At 39.0% G+C, this 21,952-nt stretch overlaps 1 protein-coding gene across 3 annotated transcripts; it reads right to left on the bottom strand.

The window, feature by feature from the left end:
- Positions 1–178: 178 nt before the first annotated feature.
- LOC122040831 (ABC transporter C family member 10-like) lies at positions 179–15,994 on the bottom strand. 3 transcript variants are annotated; one of them, XM_042600279.1, is made up of 13 exons: positions 15,673–15,992; positions 14,879–15,582; positions 12,737–14,787; positions 11,889–12,209; positions 11,720–11,806; positions 5,867–6,463; positions 5,612–5,776; positions 5,230–5,524; positions 2,967–3,181; positions 2,573–2,878; positions 1,124–1,187; positions 744–983; positions 179–658 (listed from the first exon to the last, which is right to left on the bottom strand). In XM_042600279.1, exons 2-13 carry the CDS (start codon positions 14,892–14,894, stop codon positions 549–551), a joined length of 4,467 nt encoding a protein of 1,488 aa, XP_042456213.1. In that variant the 5' UTR covers positions 14,895–15,582; positions 15,673–15,992; the 3' UTR covers positions 179–548. The 3 variants fall into 3 exon arrangements, with proteins under 3 accessions (XP_042456213.1, XP_042456214.1, XP_042456215.1); XM_042600280.1 differs by having other exon boundaries at positions 15,677–15,992; XM_042600281.1 differs by lacking the exon at positions 179–658 and having other exon boundaries at positions 834–983; positions 1,089–1,187; positions 15,673–15,994.
- Between the last annotated feature and the right edge of the window lie 5,958 nt (positions 15,995–21,952).

The following is a 21,952-nucleotide window of genomic DNA, read 5'->3' as shown; positions in this document are numbered from 1 at the left end:
TCCAATATCACAATAATATTTTTTAAAATGCAACACAACAATGGTTAGCAAGAGGGGTAAAATAGAAAACAAATGTGTCCTTTGAAAAATATAAAAATTAAGTGTGTCTTTTTAAAAGTTCACTACTTTAAGTGTATCCTTTGGTCAATTATTGAAAAAAAGACACTTCAATACACCATTAATAATAAGTTCGAATCAAATCTATTATACATAATTTTATCTTACATTACAAGAAACACTTTTTGCAACTCAAAAATCACAAAGCTTAGAAATTTTACCGTTGTGACAAAGAGTATTTGTACACCAAAGAGCATACACCACGGGCATTAACCGAATTGGTACTAAATTGCCACATAAAATTGAACACACAATAATATGGATTTTATGAAGCGTACGTTTTGGAACTCCAAGTAGATTGGTAAACTGATCGCAAGCAAAAGCAATTTGTTTGATTTCCATCTTCATCTCCCTTGACATGCCCTGTCGAACTGAGCCAGCATGACAAACAAAGTTGTGGTATGAACAGATTCAGTGGTATAATCCGACGGCTAGATACTTGCATCCGAGGCTTGCGTCCAATACTCCTTAACAAGCTTCCCGAACAAAGATGCCTCAGTCTTCATCAACTTCATCGGCTCATCAAACTCTACCAAATTTCCTGAGAGGGAGAAATAGAAGGTTGATTAGTGGAGAACTTTCAAACGTGTCAATGGACTTGAACATTTTCTGCAAAAATAACTCACCATCACTAATAGCGAGTACCATGTCGCAGTCCATGACGGTCGGGATCCGATGAGCAACTGTTATAACTGTGCAATCTGCAAACTCAGTCCTTATTGTCTTTTGGAGAATGGCATCGGTTGCATTGTCGATTGACGCTGTTGCTTCATCAAGCACTAGAATCCGACTTCTCCTCAAAAGTGCACGTCCCAAGCAAAATAATTGTCTTTGCCCCATGCTCCAGTTCAATCCATCTTCAACAACTGCAAAAAGTTTCGTGCAAGTAAAATCATCGAACAAAAACAATGTCACACAATGATACAAAAAACGGAAACATCATGATAGTAAAGATGGACTGGATGCCGCACAATCATCGAACAAAAACAATGTCGCACAATCTTGCCTAGTGAATCCAAGCCGCCTTCTTTCTCTTGAACAACTTCTCGTAGCTGGCATTTGTCAAGGACCTTTAAAATTGCAAAGATGGACTGGATGAGTAAACTTGCTTGTGGAACAGCAATATCGAGGATTAAGATGCATTATCAATAACTAACATAGGTTGATGATGACGATGACGATGACAACAACAATGATAGTCTTTGTCAATACAATAGTATCTTTTGCAATGAAACGTACAAGCACTGATGTTCATCAAAATAACTAAAAGACTATTTAACATGGGTTCTTGGTTGATTGGTGGATTGTTTGATAAATGTGATGTCCTTAAGTGTTATCTCCGGTTACCTATCATTAGCAGTTCTCAGTAACTTGCACATGATAGTAGATAATTAATGTAATAGAAACATGCCATGAATGTGCGGTTTAAGGAGTTACAATGTAATTTAGTCATTATATATTAGCGATATATATCAAAAACTTTATCTCCCAGATCTTTTGATCTATGATACTGATTCCATTTATGATTGCAACAAAGTAAAATAGTGTTGAAATTAACATATATGCAACGAGATCAAGGGTTCTATAGAGGATATTGCCTTTGCAAAGTCTTTCTCAATATGGATGGTTTCTGTTGCAATGAAACGAGTCACAAGCACTGAAATCCACCAAAACTAGCTGTAACTTATAAACAAGACCTTTATTATATCGATATGGAATGGTTGATGGTGAGACTTCATAAGCTATTCCCAGAATTGTATGAACAATTACTAAACAACACCAAGACAAAGATTATGCTGAAACTTACAAGCACTGAAATTCACCAAAACTAGCTATAAAGCTTTTCTTATATCAAAAAGGAATGTTAGATAGTGAGATTTCACAAGCTAGGCCTAGTATGGTACGAACAATTACTAACCAACAAAAAAATCTCTAACGGGTTATTTTATTTATAATTGCAACCAGACTAAATGGTGTTTGAAAAAAGTTCATGGTATAAACATATACACAGAAAGACAGAGGCTTCCATAGAAGATATTATCTTTGCACGGCCTATGAAATATAATAGTCTCCTTTCTCAGTGAAACTTTTAAATTCACTAAACTAACCATAAGAGAATTCGAAAAAGGTTCTTGCTTGTTGCTTGTTTAATGAAGGTGGTGTTATTCAACATATTTTAAGTAATGATATTATTTCTAATCTATCAACAGGAATTCTCATGCTGAGATACAGTTAATAATATGGATAATGGTCGAAATGTTCAACTAGTACAAACCTTGAATATTGAAATCTACTTTAACTTAGGATCTTCATCGTAGATACTTGTTTAAGTTCACAATAAATTCCACATAATATAATTGATAATTGCTTAAATCTAAAAGTGCCACGAGTGTGTAGTTCAAGGAGTTAAAATGTAATTTAGCTAATATCTAGATGACAATATCAACAACTTTACCTCCCAGATATGTTGATCTGTGTATTGTCCTAAAGGATCCAAATTATAACGGACAGAACCATGAAAAAGGGTTGGATCCTGAGGGATGATTCCAAGGCAAGACCTCAGATCATGCAACCCAATTGTGGTAATATCAATATCGTCAATGGTGATTTTTCCTCCTTCAGGCTCAACCAGACGAAACAATGCACCTATGAGAGTTGTCTTCCCACTTCCAGTCCTTCCAACAATCCCAATCTTCTTTCCCCCTTCAAATGTACAACTAATTCCACATAATACAAGTGGTGCCTCCTTCCTGTACCTTATCTGTTATAGAAAATTTGTAGCAAATACTCTTATCGAGTTCATGCCAACGGGAAAGTAATTGAGAAAAATATGAAATTTGCATATTTACCTTCAAATCGTAAATTTCCACTCTACCAATAACAGGCCAATCAACTGGTGGCTTATTATCTTCAACAGTTTCAGCGGCCTCGCTAGTTATATGCATGTATTGATCCAGCCTTTCTACAGAGATGATATTATTTGCAAGAATGCACTGGTTTTGAATAGAGAAAACCAGTGAAACATTCAAAGAAAGGCCATAAGACAGAGCCATTCCAATAAATCCTGTGAGGAAAATGCTGAATTAAACACAACAATATAGTTAAATGAGACATGTCCAAGTTTTAGACAAATTGAAGCATGTTACCACATTTATTGTTGAAAGTTTTTCTTGGCACTTTAGCAGTGTGGATCAAAGTATTTCAATTTTATACTCCCAAACATGCTTTTACATCTATATTGCTTAATTATGTAAGATAAAAAAAAAAATTGGGAACTCCAAACTAAAGCGTAGCAACAACATAGTTATATTTGAAAAACTTCAAGTTTGTCTAACAGTGTGGATAGATAGTTTAACCACATACTCAAGAACACACTTCTACCTCCGCATTTCAAAACAAATTCACGACGAGAGCTATGATGAAGCATTCGAAAATATGCATCTTTCTTGAGTACCTTAAATATTTATTGATGTAGATGCATGAATATCTAGAAATTGGAAAAGCTAGACACTTAACTTAAACATCGTGCAACCCCTGCCATTCAAACAGTGATAACAGTCCCTTCACAGTTGGGCTAGCATACTTCTTACTAATTACTGAATATTTCAACCTCCAAAGTCATCTTTTGAAGAAAATAGAACCATACAAATCACGTGGTGTTGGCTCATTTGATCTCTTGGTCATGCTGATACGAAACTAAGTAGCTATAACTTCCATCATAGTGTTTGCTGTGCATTTCAGATGTTAGCATACCCAAGGATGATTTCACCTAATGGTGCTCAATACTCTCATATACTATCTGTAGGGTGCTAGTGAAGAGACACCAAAAACAAAATTGTGTGCAAAAGTCAAAACAACACTAATAGAGGTCCTCAAATGATCTATCTTAATAATTTTAGGTTATCTATGAAGCAATGGTAAAGTTGTTACTGTGTGACCTGGAGGTCACGGGTTTGAATATTGAAAATAATCTCTTGCAAAGTAGGGTAAGGGTAAGGTTGCGTACAATAGACCCTTCCTGAGATCCTGTATTGGCGGGAACTTCGTGCACCAGACTGTTTTTTTTTTAATGATGCGAAGTTGCCATTTGCTCTCAAATTCCAACAGATAAAAAGATATTGAACTTAATCAAGATCAGAGCTTTCAATTTGAGAAAACTATGACAAAACTCTTTTTTTTTTGGGAATCCATGTATCCACCTCTTACGATCTGACTAATCCTGGAGGTGACTAGTCTAGCCTCACGGAAATTTTCCACCGGCCATTAGGGTAAATCAAGAAGTACAGCTGGGTCCTAGCGGGTGACCCAGCGTCACAAGTAATTCGAACTCCTTAGGTGTAATGTGCTCTGGGTGAGTTTCGAGACCTTGTTGCCCAGGGAGCCGGTCCCACCACTTATCATCTCACCAAAGCCCCAGAGCGTGACAAAACTCATTTTCACATCACAAGTTGTGAACTAATTATAAAGTCTATAAGGCTTAGATGAGTATACTATATTAACTTGGCTCAAGTATTTTTGGTCAATGTCTTGGGGGTAATCAAATTGAAAGGTGATCATTTAAATTAAGTTGTTACAAATGATGTCAAAACAACCTACTCCTAGGCATGGCGAGATTATCCCACTAGAAAGATTGTTGTTTATGTGAGGGGGTAGTTGTCACTAGATCTCACATGTCACTAACAGGAAAGGAAAGATTGGGCTTAGAAAAAAAAAAGTGTCAAGCCTTGAGTGGGAGATTGAAACATCCCAATTTAGTCCTCCGACATTAGAAGTTGTTAGCTAACTAGGAGGATTTATAAGACCTATATGAGTTTACTACTACAAATTTGCCTTAGCATTTTGAGCCAGGTGATTATGATTAAAGCCTATCAAGATAATAGGCAAGTTCTCTAATTCAGGACAAATTGTGAGAACTTGTTTCGGTGTTCCTTAATAATAGGGGCCTTATTGGTGGATGTGCCCTTCATTCTTTACTCAAACCTAAAAGTTTCACTTAAAAATCAATGTGTAGTTTTATTTCATTGATAAGTAAATTTTACATGATTCCAAAACACATAATATAATCAGTCAAAGAAGCCATCATAAGAAATTATTTTGCCTTTAACTGCTTACCAGGGCTAAAAGTTCCTGGAGGAAGCAAAGCCATGATGAGTGCTGATGAAGAAACAACAACAGCACTCATTGTTTCTAAACGTTGAATTAACCACTCACTTGCTGCAAAATTATGGAAGAAAGGACTAGCATTTTTGTCGATAAGTTCCAAGCTTTTGGAAAAGAACCGATCTTCCTCACTAAAAGCCCTGATTGTTGTGGATCCAGTTAAGGACTCAGAGAGATGATTTGCCACAAGCGATTTTGTAGTGCCATTTATGCGCATCAACTCCTTTGCAGAAGCTAAGTAGTATCTCTACAAATCCAACATACAATGTATTCATGGTTATCTAGTCTAATAGAAAACTGAATCAAAGAACTTATGCAATATTCTAAAAATTACCTGCAACCGAATTGTAAGGTAGATCATTGGTAGGGAGATAAAAAGAACTGGCCATGTAACAGCAGCAAGAACCCCAAGATTGCTGAAACAATTCATTGTAGCACTCATGCTAAAGAAAAAGGCAAACGGAACATCAAGGTCAACAATACTTAAGTCAGAGGAGACCTGAGAGAGATAAAATGGATAAGGCACAAGCTTTTCATATTGAAAAATCTATTATTAACTGGAAACTCTGGTAGATTTAAGCACTCTTACCCGGCTTAGTATCCTTCCAAGCGGGGTGGAATCAAAAAAAGACATGGGTGCACGGAAAAGAGAGTTTAATAACAGCAAGAACAAAGACCTTGAAGACTGGAGACCAAGAGTCACCACAAACACAGATCTGCCGAGCAAGAAGACAACAGTACCAAACCCAATTGCCAAGTACACAGTAATCAAATGCAACGTGCTGATCTGAGAGTTCTGAACACTAGCAGCCATCCATGAATTCTGTGAAACCTGTCCAACTACAAATATCAAGTGACAAAGACCTGCTAGTGAGACATACAGGTATCCCTTGTTCTGGTTGAGATACTGTATGTAAGGCTTCAGACCAGTGTCACCTCTTTCTTTCTCTTCTCTCTTTATTAGTTGATGTACTTCAGAAGGTTTTTCCATTTCATTTTTCTTTTCATTATGTGAACTGTTAATCTCTCTCACAGATGTCTTGCTTTGTGTCTGGAACGCAACTCTCTCAAGCTTTCTAGGGCCAATTGTGTCTCTGTGTGCAATAACAAGGTCTTCAAATTCTTTGCAAGAAGTCAGTAGCTCATCGTAAGATGCAGAACTAAGAACTTCACCATCTGACATTAACTGTGACATGAATAATAGTCAGCTAAGAGGCATTCTTTTCACAATTTAGCAAACATATCTATTAGAATATGTATAGGGGTATTTTTGACTTTTGTTCTATATCTTCTTTTCTATATAAAGGCCTAACTCGTGGTTCTCAGGACATGAGATTTTAGGTTTTGCTTTGAACATGGTATCAGAGCAAGGTTAAAACCCTAATTTCTTTCCTCTCTGCCCCATCCGTTCCCCCTGCATCGCCGCCGCGTCATCCAGGAGGGTTTGCGCTCGCCCCGCCTGAGCACGCAGTCGGTTGTACCTGAGCTTCACCACGTCTGCTGGCCGCGACGACGGAAACCCGTCTAACTCCTCGTTGGGCTCGAGCCTCGTCGGCCTTTCTCCTCGTCGGGAACCCGTCGAACTCCTCGTCGGCTTTTCTCTCTTCCGCGAGTTCTCCAGAGGCGACGGGCTGTCGACTTCTTCAGTGCGAGGGGGGACGAGGCTACCACCAGTAAGGTCTCCACTCGTTTCTTTTCTTCCTCTGCCCTAATCCTGGGTCGCGCCGCCGCCACCGGAGGCCGCACGGAGCAAGCCTTTGCTGTTGTTGTTTTCTTTTGCCCTAGCTTTAGTTCGACGCTGTTGCACAGAGCTTCGCCTCTGCCCTGTCACCAGCAGCCAACAAGCCGGCGACTGCAGCCCCTCCTTCTGTGGTTGGTTGCTAGGAAATCTCTTCTGGCAGAAGCAAGCTCAGTTCATCTATTCCAGCAGTCCGATTCACAGTTCTATTCATGGCTACATCTAGCGCGCCAAAGCCAGATACCTCAATCTTTACCAACCATATCACTGCACCCCTCTCTTCCGAGCAGTTGGATGGTAAAAATTATATCTCTTGGGCATCTCACATTGAACTTTGGCTTGTTGGACAGGGTTATGAGACACATCTCACTCAAACTGAAGAAGATGTTCAAGTAGTTGATCGTCCTTTGTGGAAAAAGGTTGACGCTCAGTCGTGTTGCGTTATCCGAGCCACCATCCATCCATTTCTTAGGAATGTCTTCCGTACTCATAAAACCTACAAAGCTGTTTGGACACAGGCTCAACAACTCTTTACAAACACCTCTTGGCGACTCTATCAAGTTTGTGAAGATCTCATGACCATCCTCAGCGCCCATCAGATTAAGGATTCAATGTCACCTTATTTGGGTTCAGTCTCTAGCCTTCTTTGTGACTTCAATGAACTACTTCCACCTGCGGCCAATCCTGTTGAAGAGCTTGAAAATCGGAAGAAATTTTTTTATGTCTCTGGCTTTATATGGTCTGCCCACAGATTATTCTCATGTCCATGATCAGATCCTGGGCAGCCCCACAGAAGCTACCATGGAGAAGCTACCATGGACAATACCTGGGCGACTCTTCTCCGTGTCCCGGCCAAAGTTTTGACAATGCCTTCTTCCGTTTCTGTCGACTCGTCAGCTTTGGTCTCTCGACACAAAGGACCTTCACCTCGCAAGGGTGGCAAAGGACGTCCTTGGTGTGATCATTGCCACCGACCGGGACACACGATTAATAAGTGCTGGAGTCTACATGGTCGTCCTCCTCGTGCTGCTCAGATCATTCAGAGTTCTATTGTTTCTTCAACTTCCACTTCACAGTTAACACCTGATTCGACTCCAACACCTTCCTAGACTGACTTTCTGAAATGGTTTGAGAATCGTCAGACTTCTGCTTCCACTGCTACCATTGCACATGTTGATACTTCCTTTGCTGGCATATCTCGTTCTTCGGGTTCTTGGGTTCTTGATTCTGGGGCCACCGATCATATCACTGGTAATAAATCCCTATTTTCCCTCTCACTACTTCTAGTAATTTACCAATGGTCACCATGGCCAATGATTCTCAAACTCAATCCCAGGGTATTGGCATTGTTCATCCTTCTTCATCTCTTTTCATTCATAATGTTCTTTATGTTCCTGGAGCTTCTTTTAATTTATTATCGATAAGTCAACTCACTCGTTCTCTTGATTGTGTCATTTCTTTTACTAACACGTCTATTTCCTTATAGGACTGGAGTACGGGGAGGATGATTGGCTTCGGATGTGAATCTCATGGCCTATATCGGCTTCAACAACCCTCTTTTATTGGTTCGGCAACGTCATCTCCACTATTTATTCATGCTCAGTTGGGACATCCAGGTCTTAATAAGTTGAAACAGTTACATCCTAGTCTTTCTCACTTAGAGTCTTTATCTTGTGAGTCGTGTCAATTAGGTAAGCATATTCGTAGTTCTTTTTCTCCTCGCATTGAGAGTTGGGCTATGTCTCCTTTTGCTTTCGTTCATTCTGATGTTTGGGGTCCGAGTCGTGTTTCTTCTAAAATGGGGTCAAAGTATTTTGTTACTTTTATAGACGATTTTTCCCGTTGTACATGGATATATCTTATGAAGGATCGTTTAGAATTATTTTCTATCTTTGAATCCTTTTTCCTTGAAATAAAAACTCAATTTGGTACTTCCCTTCGAACTTTGCAAAGTGATAATGCACGCGAATATTTATTTACTCAGTTTCGTACTTTCTTGACATCTCATGGTGTGTTGCATCGCACGTCTTGCCCTCATACCCCTCAACAGAATGGGGTTACAGAACGAAAGAATCGTCATCTCCTTGAGACCACTCAGACTCTTCTTCATTCTCATGCCCCTCATCAGTTTTGGGGTGATGCCGTACTTACTGCCTGTTATCTCATCAATCGCATGCCTTCATCCACTCTCCAGGGTAAAATACCTCATCAGGTCCTTTATCCACATCAGTCTCTTCATCCTTTATCACCTCGGGTGTTTGGTTCTATATGTTTTGCTCATGCTCTTGATCCCAGAGTTGACAAACTCTCTCCCCGGTCTCATAAGTGTGTCTTCCTTGGGTACCCACGGTCTCAGAAAGGGTACAAGTGTTATTCCCCGACTCTTCGTCGGTACTTCATCTCATGTCACATTCTTTGACTCGGTTCCTTTTTTCGGTCCTTCCGCTTCACAGGTCGAGGTTTCTCCCTCTCCACCTACACCAGTAATTATCTTTTGTCCTTCGGAGGCGCCTCTATCATCTACAGCCTTGTCTCCTCCTTTGCACTATCATCTACAGCCTCGTCTCCTCCTTTGCAGGTTTATCAACGTCGTCCTCGTTCTGCCTTGCCGCCGACCAACACTGACACTGCCGTGGGCACATCTTTGGAGCCAAGTCCCTCGTCGTTTCCTCCGGTCCCATCTCCTGACTCTGATGTTCCTATTGCACTTCAAAAGGGTATGCGTTCCACTCATAATCCTTCTCCTCACTATGTTTCTTTGAGCTATCATCGTCTTTCTCTATCCTATTATTATTGTCTGTCTTCCTTGTCGTGTGTTTCTCTCCCAAAGACTGCAGGTGATGCCTTTGCCCATCCAGGATGGAAACAAGCCATGCTTGATGAAATGAGTACCTTACAGAGCAGTGGGACTTGAGACCTCGTTCCTCTACCTCCTGGAAAATCAGTGGTTGGTTGTCGTTGGGCGTTTACAGTGAAAGTTGGTGTGGACAGCACGGTTGATCGGCTTAAGGCTCGTCTCGTCACTAAAGGTTATAATCAGGTATTTGGATTGGATTATGGAGACACTTTTTCTCCTGTTGTCAAGATGTCTTCTGTGCGTCTTTTCTTGTCTATTGTTGCAATTCGCCATTGGCTCCTTCATCAATTAGACATCAAAAATGCATTCTTACATGGTGACCTGCTCGAGGATGTCTACATGGAGCAACCTCCGTGTTTTGCTACTCAGGGGAGTCTTCTGGTCTTGTATGTCGCTTACGGAAATCTTTATATGGTCTCAAGCAGTCACCCAGAGCATGGTTCAGTAGATTTAGTACCGTAATTCAACAGTTTTGCATGACTCGAAGCGAGGCTGATCATTCTGTCTTTTATCGCCACTCATCTACTGGTTGCATCTATGTAGTGGTTTTTGTTGATGATATTGTCATCACAAGTAATGATCATCTTGGGATTTCGCAAGTAAAACAACATCTTTTCAAACATTTCCAGATAAAGGATCTCGATAAACTCAAATATTTCCTAGGGATAGAAGTGACACGGTCTAAAGATGGGATCATTATATCCCAAAGGAAGTATGCAATGGATATTCTGGAAGAAACAGGAATGTTAAATTCAAAGACAGTCGACAATCCCATGGATCCTAATGTCAAGGTCCTGCCAAATCAAGGGAAGCTTCTTTCAAATCCTGAATAGTACAGGCGATTAGTAGGGAAATTAAGCTACCTTACTGTCACTCGTCCGGATATCTAATTTGCAGTAAGTGTAGTAAATCAGTTTCTCAACTCTTCGTCCAAAGAACATTGGGATGTCGTGACTCACATTATTCAATATATCAGGGGTGCACCAGGAAAGGGTCTTCTATATAAAGACAAAGGACATACTCAAATTGTGAGGTATTCTAATGCAGATTGGGCTGGATCTCCCTCTGATAGAAGATCTACTTCAGGTTTTTGTATATTTGTCGGAGGTAATCTTGTTTCTTGGAAAAGCAAAAAGCAGAATGTTGTGGTAAGATCCAATGCAAAGGCAGAATATTGAGCTATGGCTATAGCCAGTCAAGAACTTACATGGTTAAAACAATTGCTTCAGGAACTAAGGTTTGGAGAGGTTACACCAATGTCACTCATATATAACAACCAGGCCACTATGCATATTGCCTCAAATCAGCCTTCCATGAGAGGACAAAGCATATTGAAGTTGACTGTTACTTTGTCAGAGAGAAAGTCATATCTGGAGAAATATCTACTAGTTTTGTCAGCTCATATGATCAGCTAGCAGAAATATTCACTAAGTCACTTAGAGGTCCCCGAATTGACTGCATGTGTAACAAGCTTGGTGCATATGATCTATATTCTCCAGCTTGAGGGGGAGTGTTAGAATATGTATAGGGGTATTTTTGACTTTTGTTCTATATCTTCTTTTCTATATAAAGGTCTAACTTGTGGTTCTCAGGACACGAGATTTTAGGTTTTGCTTTGAACAATATCAAATGGTTTAACTTGCTTAAAACCGTAAAATTTCGATCACTTAAACTGAAAGTCCAAACAAATTGGTACTATAATGTGGCAGGACTAAAAAGCCTATAATGTTGTGGATATTCATATCCACCCACGTTGTTCAAAATGTTCAAAAAAATTGTTTCAAGATGTCGTAAAATACAAAATCTGACATGATTGAAGAACTTTATGGATGGGATTCGAGACTAACCATAATTGAATCAAAAACCAGAAGGAAATCAACTTGATGAGTCACTAAAATGACTGTCTTCTCTGCTAGACCAACCATAACGTATTCCTTCAAAAAAAAAAAAACCCTCTAAAATCAGTAAGTGAAATAAAAGGAAAAGAAATTAACAAAAAGCTAAATAAGATATTACATTAAATAGGCTACTAGCAGTATGAGCATCAACAGCACTAAAAGGATCATCCAGCAGATATATGTCAGCATCTTGATAAAGTGCACGAGCAAGTTGAATGCGTTGTTTCTGGCCACCACTGAGATTTACTCCTCTTTCTCCTATTTCAGTAAGATCGCCTAATGGTAACATATTGATATCCTTCATCAAAGAACACTTTTCTAGTGTCTCCTGATATCTTTGCTTATCCATGTTTAAGCCAAACAGAATGTTATCTTGTATACTCCCTGTTTGTATCCATGCAGTTTGAGCAACATAGGCAACTTTTCCAGAAACTTGTATCTGTTGTCCCAAGATGAAAAAAGAGAACATTGTAGAACAAGTAATGGAACATGAACACCCAAAAATAACCAAAATTAGTATTGGATTTTGAAGGATAAACAGCAATAATGATGAAGCCCGGTAATTTCTAGGATCTCATGAAATAAAACTATTAGGTTTTTAAGGTTCTGATGTTCTCTAACTATATACTAAAGGTGTACGCAATTGTATGTACAAGAATAGGATAAGATGAACAATATGCCAAAATCTTTCCATCAGGATAAGGTAAGTTAAATGTTAAGCCAGATGCAGTCATAACTTTATAGACAACAGATATATCCATATTCACAATATACAGTAACAATACCCAGCTTAGACAACATGATATTTCTTCTAACATTTCTTGGATAGAATTAGAATAGAGAAAGGAGACATCAGTGATGAGACAAAACAAGGGTTATATTTCTAGCAAAGAGCAACCTTTATCTGTAAACAAAACTACCAAATTTGTTCTTATTAGTTGGTTGAGAAACTGTTGAATAGCATACCTTTCCTTCTGTCTTAGGAATCTCTCCCAAGATAGCAGCTAAGAGACTTGATTTTCCCGAACCAACTTCACCACAGATTGCTACTTTCTCTTTAGCTTTAACAACCAGGTTTAAATTTCTCAGTGTTGGCTTCAATGTGCTCTCTTCCCAAGAAAAGCTGCCACCCTGAATCACAACTGGGCAGTCGGCATTCAAGTGAGTATGTTTTCTAATATGTTTAATATTTATCTCAGGTGCATGCAAAAAGTTGACTATCCGTGCAAAGGCAACATTTGCTTGAATTACAGTACCAATGACTTCTGGTATTAGTCTCACTGGGTCTTGGACTAGACGCAATGTTGCTACGAAGGTGAAAACATTGCTAGGATTGAGAGGAATGTGAAGGAAATAGCATGTAGTGAAAGTAGCAGCTGACACTAGAACAGGGGATGACCAAAACAGGAAGCTATTGTATGCTCTGCGAAATTGAAATGCTGACAGCCACTTCAATTCAGTTTCTCTCAAACCTTCAATTATTTTCTTGAAATGTGTTTCCCAAGCATACAGCTTCAGCACCTTCACATTCACCAAGGCCTCTGATACAGCCTTGAGCCTGATATCCTGAGCTTCCATTAGCTTTGTCTGAAACTTGTGCTGCAGTTTTGCCAAGGGTGCATTACAAGCAACAGTAAGGACTATCACAATCATTGCTGAAATTGTTGCAAGACCCACAGAATTATAGAGAATCATTAAAGCAATGAAAAGTTGGAATGTTGTAGTCCATGTTTGATGAAACCAATATGGAAATTCACCTATCCTGTAGGCATCCACGGTAACATAGTTCATTATCTCCCCTGAAGAATGAACTAACTTAGCTGCATTTGAGAGCTTCAGTTGCTTCTGGTAAATAGCTGCTGATAGTAAAGATCGCACTTGTAGTCCTAACCTTCTAGTGCGAAAGTACCACTGTCTTTGAGACAATGACTCCAAGCATTTTGCACAGAACAATCCAAAGGCTAGAACATAATCTTCATGCTTAAAAGCCTTATTTCCTAATGACACCTTTATGAAGGCATTTAAGAGCACTGGACCAGAAGATAGTGTCAAGATCTTAAGCAATGCAAAAAGCCCAGATAATATGATTTCCTTCCTATAGCAAGAAACTATAGTCCATAAAATTGAAGGTGAAACTGTACCATATCTATCTTTTTGACTATTTAGCTTCTCCAAGAATAATGAATAACAATAGCCAGCTTGATCGACCTGTCCGAGCTTAGGAATATCATTTTCTTCAAGAGGTTTCTGGTAACCCTTCTTCATCAAGGGGTTCAACCACCAGAATGACATTTTACTAAAGAACCCAGCATATGCAAAGGGAGTCACTTCTGCATCTGAATTTTCTACACTTGCGTTTGTTTCATTTTTCAAGGGCTCATAAAGAGTTCCGTTAAATGATGTGTAACTGTCTGGCTGATTGGACCCCTTGAACACACAAAACAGCAGCAGAACAGTTGCTACCAAGGATGAAAGATCAACGTAACCTAAAAAAGACACCTCGTTATCTACCAGGACCTCTAAAATAGAAGAAAAGCACACAAATCCAATAGAGCAGGCTGCACCCACCAACCAGATCCTAATGAATGTAAAGCCAACTTGTATGTGCCTGATGCTGAGGGTAAGAGTAATGAGTACCAAACAAAAGCCTTGAGCTAACAAGACAAACCACTGATGTGGAGGATGGATGCCCGTGCCTATCCTCAGATTAGAGGCCAGCATCCACAATCCAAGTAATAAATAGACCATTCCCAACAAAGAACTGAACACAGCAGAGATGTTTCGTAATAATGAAGGCAAACTAAAATACAGATGAACACTGACAGATCTGCTTGACACCTTGCAAACAAATTTGAGCAAGAATGCAATAATTAGGACCACATTTATGGAGCTGACAAGGATATGGTTGGTGCATGTAGAAGAGTAAAATAGTTGGCTAAAACCACAAGAACCAAAAGTCCCTTGATCGACACAGGAGGAATCTCCACAGAAATTCATCCAAGCATCTAAGGCCGATCCTATTTTGCATACATAAAACACGACCCTCAGTTAGTTGAGTATAATTAAACAAATAAAGATTGAATCAAGAACGTTCCTTTGGTGCTTTACCTGCGAGAGCATCCATAGTACGTGCTGCTCTTGTTGCTCCTTGAATCAACTCCCTCACTTACAGGGAGTTTCTATGGAGTACAAATGAGGGTCTTGTGAAATCGGAATCATTTAAATAACTCAAAAGAAGCATCTAGAAACACTGACAGCAAATGAATGTTGCAACTATAGCAAGCGGCTACCAGCCAAGGGAGTAAATCTAATGCTCATCCCAGCATAAAGAAAGACTACCCAGTCCTTGTCATGGATACTAAGAAACACTACCAAGTAGGAAGAAGCTCTACCTTTCCCAGCAGCAACTGAGTCTGAAGGAAATGTACAAAGGAATAATAGTAAGAGATGCCAAATACAAATTCGCATGCGCTGATGATTAAAAACGTCGAGGAAAAACTTCAAAGTAAATGCTTTTTCTTGACTGATAACAAAACAAACACGTGGCGATCATAAAGAATTTTTGGACAGAAGCTGATGATCGTGTGCTCGCGGGGGCGGCAGCGATCACCTCATAGATTAGGTCCCTCGAGGAAATCGACGGGCGGGCACGGGCTGGGGTAAAGGCGAAAACTTTGATTTTTTTTATAAAGGAGTGAAATCCTGTGACGCCTCTTGCTAGCGGTTTTCGTCACCTCTGACGTCTCTTCGACAGACGGTCAACAGAGAACGGCACGAAGAGTAAATCGGACCAAGATTCGACCAGTTGAAGACTGCAAATAATTCCAAATCACGGATGATTCACATTTGCTTTATTGGTTGAAGTCTGATCAAAAATTGCAAGAAAAAAACAAAAGTACTACCTACTCATGTCGTCTTCCCGATGCCTTGAGAATCGACACGGACTTCGAACAGGAAAATGAGCAACGAGGAACAGCAAGTCGAATGCAAAGAAGGGAATCCGTCGCGTCGATAAGCTTGGGGGGGGGGGGAGTTTTTCAAAAAGCGATCCACTATGGCGACATCAATCGAAGATCCGATGCTTTTTGCGAGCAAATCGGAGAGGACAGAAAGGCGAGAGGGAGAAAGGAGATGTGGCCGACCAAGTTTCCCTATGTTGTCTATCTATATACACACGATGATCTCCGTCCATCTCCGTATCCGTGCCAGCCCGAGCGTCGGTGACACGCTGTCCACGTCGCAGCGTAAGTTTTGATCGAGGCAAATTACGGATTAAAGAATAATTCAATTTTTTTTTTTTTTTTTTGGAGTCTTTATTTGAATAGATCCTATTTAAAGATGATCCATTCAAATCAATTATGATAAAAAAATAAATATGTTCGTCTTCAATATTCCTGTTAATTCGTCTCAAGATCAATACGGAGGAAATAAATTATGGACGGCTACTAGCTTTTGGAATAGTGACTAACACATAAAAGAGGTATTTACCTCGACTTTGCTGAGATCCATTCAAATCAAGAATCTTCATATAGTGGATCATCCCATGATCCATAATTTACGGATCAGAGAATCCCTATTGCCAGATGATCCACTTGTTGTGCACCCCTAATAAGTTGACAAAAAGCCGTCCAAATCATAGTGCCCATATATTTTATATTGTTATTTTAATTAGAAGAGATAAATATGGGTTAGACGAATATCCTATGCAACCAGAGTTTACTTTTTCCATGTGTTAACTGTTTGTATTAATGATTAGTAGTCCTTTGTTATTTATCTCTTTCGTGTTGACCTAAAAATAAATTGACAGGGATATTAGGGGCGAGCGAATCGCCTTTTTGGCACAAGAGTTTACATCTCAGTTGTCCCTTTGGACGATGCGATCATTAAAATATATGTGATCAAGTATAATGTTTCTCATGTCTTGGCCATTTGTACTAATGACTAATAGTCACCCTAATTTATCTCCTCCATGTTGATCTAGGGACAGGTTGATGGAAATATTGGAGACGAACGAATCACCTTTTTACCACAAGAATTTACATCTCAGTTAGGACATATATATTACATCAGGGAAATTTTATCTATGTCTTCTTATTTTAACTTGTGACCGATAAATTTTGTTTTATAGAATCGAATTAATCACCTTCTAAATTAATCAGATGAGCTAAATACTTATAACTAATCACTGGTTTCCAAGTGGCGACCTCTTCCACGGTAAGTTAATTCAATTTTCTTATCATGTTAAACCTAATTTTGATTAATAAAAAAATTAAAATTTATTGATAAATCTAACTTTAAACAGTAAAATAATAAAATAATTAAAAACTATCAACTAATTAATTTAATTTTAATTTATTTATTGGCTGAAATTCATTTGACTCTGTAATTTTAAATGTTTACTGGTTAAATTTATTTTGAATGGAAAAAATTGATCAATAATCTTTTCCCTAGTTGTATGAATTAGATGGCATTTGGTTTTTTTTTTCTAGGGATCAGAAGAATGAGAATCATAATATTATAAAATGAGTATAGATATAAGTATAAAAATCATTCTTAAAAATAACAATTTTTTATTGAACCTAGTAGGTAAGTTTGTGAAATTACTAAATCACGTAGGTTAGTTTGAAAATAATAAAATCATGTATGCTGTACCGATTTTACCCCTGTTATTGTTCCTAGTTGAATCAATTTTTTTATCAGTCGAATCATTTTTTTTCATCAGCCGATTTTAATCAAAATCTACTGATCAACCGATTTCAGAACCTAGAGATATCAAAATTATATGAAACCAGTTCTTATGTATTTATCTAGTTATATTAATTATATTCATACCCTCAAACATCAATTTGACCCGACATATTGAGAGCAATGATTTTGAGTTCAAAAAACTAATTTATGTTCAAAAAAGCATTGCTCTCAATATATTGGGTCAAATTGATATTTGAGAGCATGTATATAATCATGAAAACTAGACGAAAACATAGAAACTAATTTCATATCAATCAGATACGTTTGTCCATCAAACAATTTTTCCCAAAATAGATTTTTTGAAAATCAATTCAACTAGAAAAAAAAACTCAGTCAAATTGATTTAAAAAAATCCATCATGAACTGTAATATTTTTTAAAAAAAATTGATTCGTGTTGAAACGAACATTGTGCTCAACATATTATGTCAAATTGATATTTGAGAGCATTTATATAATCAATAGAACTAGACAAACACATAGAGACCTAATTTTATATTATTCCGAGGTCTCTAAGTTCATCAATCGATTTGAGACAATTTGGGCCAAAAACGGCTGATGGACATAGAGATTGTTGTCTCCGGGTAGCTTCTGGAGTATGCAAACTGATCGTCGAGACTAGTGTTCGACACTATCTCCGTAAACGATATTGCTCCGCTACAGTGCTTAACGGATTATTGCAATTCGTTCCCAGAATCGTAGCACTCCGACTTCCGAGACCAGCGAACCTTTTAGTAGACTTCTTGGACTCTTGAATGCACAAGATGAGATGAATGCTTGAGGAAGAGAAGAGAAGATTGAGTGAGTATTCCATCATCTGGAGGGTTCTATTTATACTGAACGAAGAGGTTGAGTGTCCTTTGGGTGAGTGGATGTGTTCCTTGGGCTGGATCGATCTAGATCATCTATTCTGAAGGGTTGTAACCCTTCACCAAGCCCACTTCAATCTCATCCATCAGATCTGAGGAGTTGTGACCCTCAGATCCCGCCTATTGTCATCAGCCATCGGATCTGGATCCATTGATTCGATGCTTCAGATCAAGCCTCATCCCAGGCCGTCAGATCGTTACTCTTTGCGATCCAATGCTCTAGATCGCATCACAAGCGATCCATCATATCTATTTGATCAACGTTGATCAACGGTAGTCATCCATTCCCTAAGTCAACTGTCCAGTCATCTCCCTTTGCCCACGAGGATGCAGTGCAAAGTGCGCCTACAAAGCGCCCATTGCGCTCATTGCGCACGTGCGCACGTGGCGGGTGGCGGGTGGCGGGCTCACAGGTGCGAGCACCTGCTCGCCCTGGGCTAAGGGGTCACCTGTCCTTTTATTTATTTGTGTTAACTCCATTAACACATCTTCATTAATAAGTAGAGAATACACATCGAGAATTTCCGATGTGGGACTATTCTCCTATGCACTTTATTAATGAATAACAAATGTTATTTTGGGTTGACTTTAAACATTAATTTCTCATTCACCCTTAATCGGTTTTGAGCAAATTAATAGTCTAAATCTATCTACGCGAATCGTAGATTTCAATTTTGAAGTCAATTACGACTTTCAACAATTGATGGCTTCCTTCCTCTAAATCGTTTTGGTCCATTTAAGGCCCCAATATCCAACAATCCCCCACATGAATGGAAATTAATGCAATGCGTGTATGCATGCTGACATTTTTCAAGAGTCCAATCGATAAGTCACTGCATCGGGAGAGGTAGCTTGTGGCTTTGAACCTTCCGTAGTGAAATGCTATCGAGTATACTAGGCTGCGCAGTGAACGTGATGTCTTGAACTGCTGTATACTTAGACAATAACACCCACACAGAGATCTATCTCACCTACTTTAGGTTCTCATGGTTGGTTCCGTTTCGGCCATGGATACCATCTTGGATTCATGAGTGTTTCATTGAAGCGGCCTGTCTTCACACTCACATAGGTGACACTTCTATCAAGAGTATCCTACCATACTCCACCTTATCAGGTATAGAAGTCACTAAAAGCATAAGCTTAACCTCACTACATGAGGTAGGACAGCACAAATTCATCCTAGGATTGGGATAGAGATAAACTATTTAATGTGCTGGACCACAACTTCTGTAACTTCGTTGTCCCATTGAACCAAGATCTTGGGATCTCCAGTCAACAAGGTTGGGTTACCGCTACAGTCATTTTTAGTTGTAGATTTTTTAATCTCATTCCTCTTGATGAGCAGTATACTTGATCTCGACTCAACCCCTTCGTTAGAGGATCTGCCAAATTATCTTTGGACTTAACATAGTCGATTGCAATCACTCCATTCGAGATCAACTGCCTAATGGTATTATGTCTACGACGTATATGTCGTGACTTCCCATTATACATATTACTCTGTGCTCTTCCAATCGCCGATTGACTATCACAGTGGATTAGTACGGCAGACACAGGTTTCACCCAGCTAGGAATATCTTCCAAGAAATTCCGCAGCCATTCAGCTTCCTCAGCTGCTTTGTCTAGTGCTATAAACTCGGATTCCATAGTTGACCGAGCAATGCAAGTCTGCTTAGTGGATTTCCAAGATACTGCTCCCCACCGATCATGAATACATATCCACTAGTGGATTTGGAGTCTTTTGTATCTGATATTCAATTAGCATCACAATATCCTTCCAACACAGCGGGATATTTTCCATAATGTAATCCATAGTTCATAGTATATTTCAAATATCTGAGAACTCGCATCAATGCTTTCCAATGGGTGTCGTTTGGATTACTCGTAAACGACTCAGTTTGTTGACCGTACAGGCAATATCTGGACGTGTGCAGTTTGTGAGATACATCAAACTGCCTATTATCCGAGAATATTCCAACTGCGATATGGTCTCACCATGGTTTTTCGCTAAGTGTTGACTTAGATCCATAGGTGTTTTCACTGTAGAGAGATCGTACGCATTGAATTTTTTCAATACAGATTCTACATAATGGGATTGTGTTAAAACTATCCCTTCTGATGTCCTGAGAATTTTAATTCCCAATATAACATCTGCTTGACCCATATCTTTCATATCAAAATTTCTGGTCAACATTTTCTTTGTAGTCATGATTACATCATGATTACTGCCCATTATTAGCATGTCGTCTACGTATAGACAGACAATTACATAGCCTTCAGGTGTGTTTTTGACATAAATGCATTTGTCACATTCATTTATTCTGAATTCGTTTGACAACATTACTTTGTCAAATTTTTCGTGTCATTGTTTAGGCGCTTGCTTAAGTCCGTACAACGACTTAACAAGTCGACACACCTTTTTCTCATTTCCAGGAGTCATAAACCCTTCGGGTTGCTCCATATAAATTTCTTCTTCCAACTCACCATTTAAGAATGCAGTCTTAACATCCATTTGATGTATTTCAAGGTCATACAGTGCTGCAATGGCTATTAGCACTCGTATGGACGTAATCCTTGTCACCGGTGAGTATGTATCGAAGTAATTAAGGCCTTCCTCTTGCTTGTACCCCTTGGCTACAAGTCTGGCCTTATACTTGTCAATTGATCCATCAGCTTTATACTTACGTTTTAGTATCCACTTACAACCTAATGGTTTATTACCAGAAGGAAGGTCTACTAATTTCCAAGTATGATTATTCATGATAGACTCAATTTCACTATTGACAGCTTCTTTCCACATTGGAGCATCAGGTCTAGAGAGAGCTTCACTTAATGTTCTTGGTTCCATTTCTGACATGAAAGTCATGAAATCTGGCCCGAACGATTTCTCAACTCTGGCCCGTTTGCTACGACGTGGCTCTTCACTTTGATCGTCAATAGTCCTTTTATAACAGCTAAGTTCGGTAACGTCATTTTTGTTTGAACTTCCGTTGTTATCACTTTCAACGTTTCCCTTTTTATTTGGGAATACGTTTTCAAAGAATATCGCATTTCGAGATTTTATGGTTATTCACACATGTATATCAGGAATATCTGATTTGTGAACTAGGAAACGATATGCACTACTATTATGGGCATATCCGACAAATATCGCATCGAACGTTTTAGGTCCGATCTTTACTTGCTTTGGTTTAGGTACTTCGACCTTTGCCAAGCACCCCCACACTTTCAGGTATTTGTACGATGGCTCGCGGCCTTTCCATAGTTCATATGGAGTTTTATTATTTTTCTTATGAGGGATTCTGTTGAGAATGTGATTTGCCGATAATATTGCTTCCCCCCACAAGTTTTGAGGTAAGCCTGAATTTATCAACAAGGCATTCATCATTTCTTTTAGTGTCCGATTTTTACGTTCGGCAACACCGTTTGATTGAGGTGAGTAAGGTGCCGTTGTTTGATGGATAATGCCAGATTCTGTACAAAATTCATCAAACGGTGCATCATATTCTCCACCTCTATCGCTTCGAATTATTTTAATTCGTTTGTCAAGTTGGTTTTCAACTTCTG

Source organism: Zingiber officinale, chromosome 2A (assembly GCF_018446385.1).
Source record: "Zingiber officinale cultivar Zhangliang chromosome 2A, Zo_v1.1, whole genome shotgun sequence".
Classification (NCBI taxonomy): domain Eukaryota; kingdom Viridiplantae; phylum Streptophyta; class Magnoliopsida; order Zingiberales; family Zingiberaceae; genus Zingiber; species Zingiber officinale.
The sequence above is the reverse complement of the archived record's forward strand: the minus strand, read 5'-3'. Positions and strand labels throughout refer to the sequence as shown.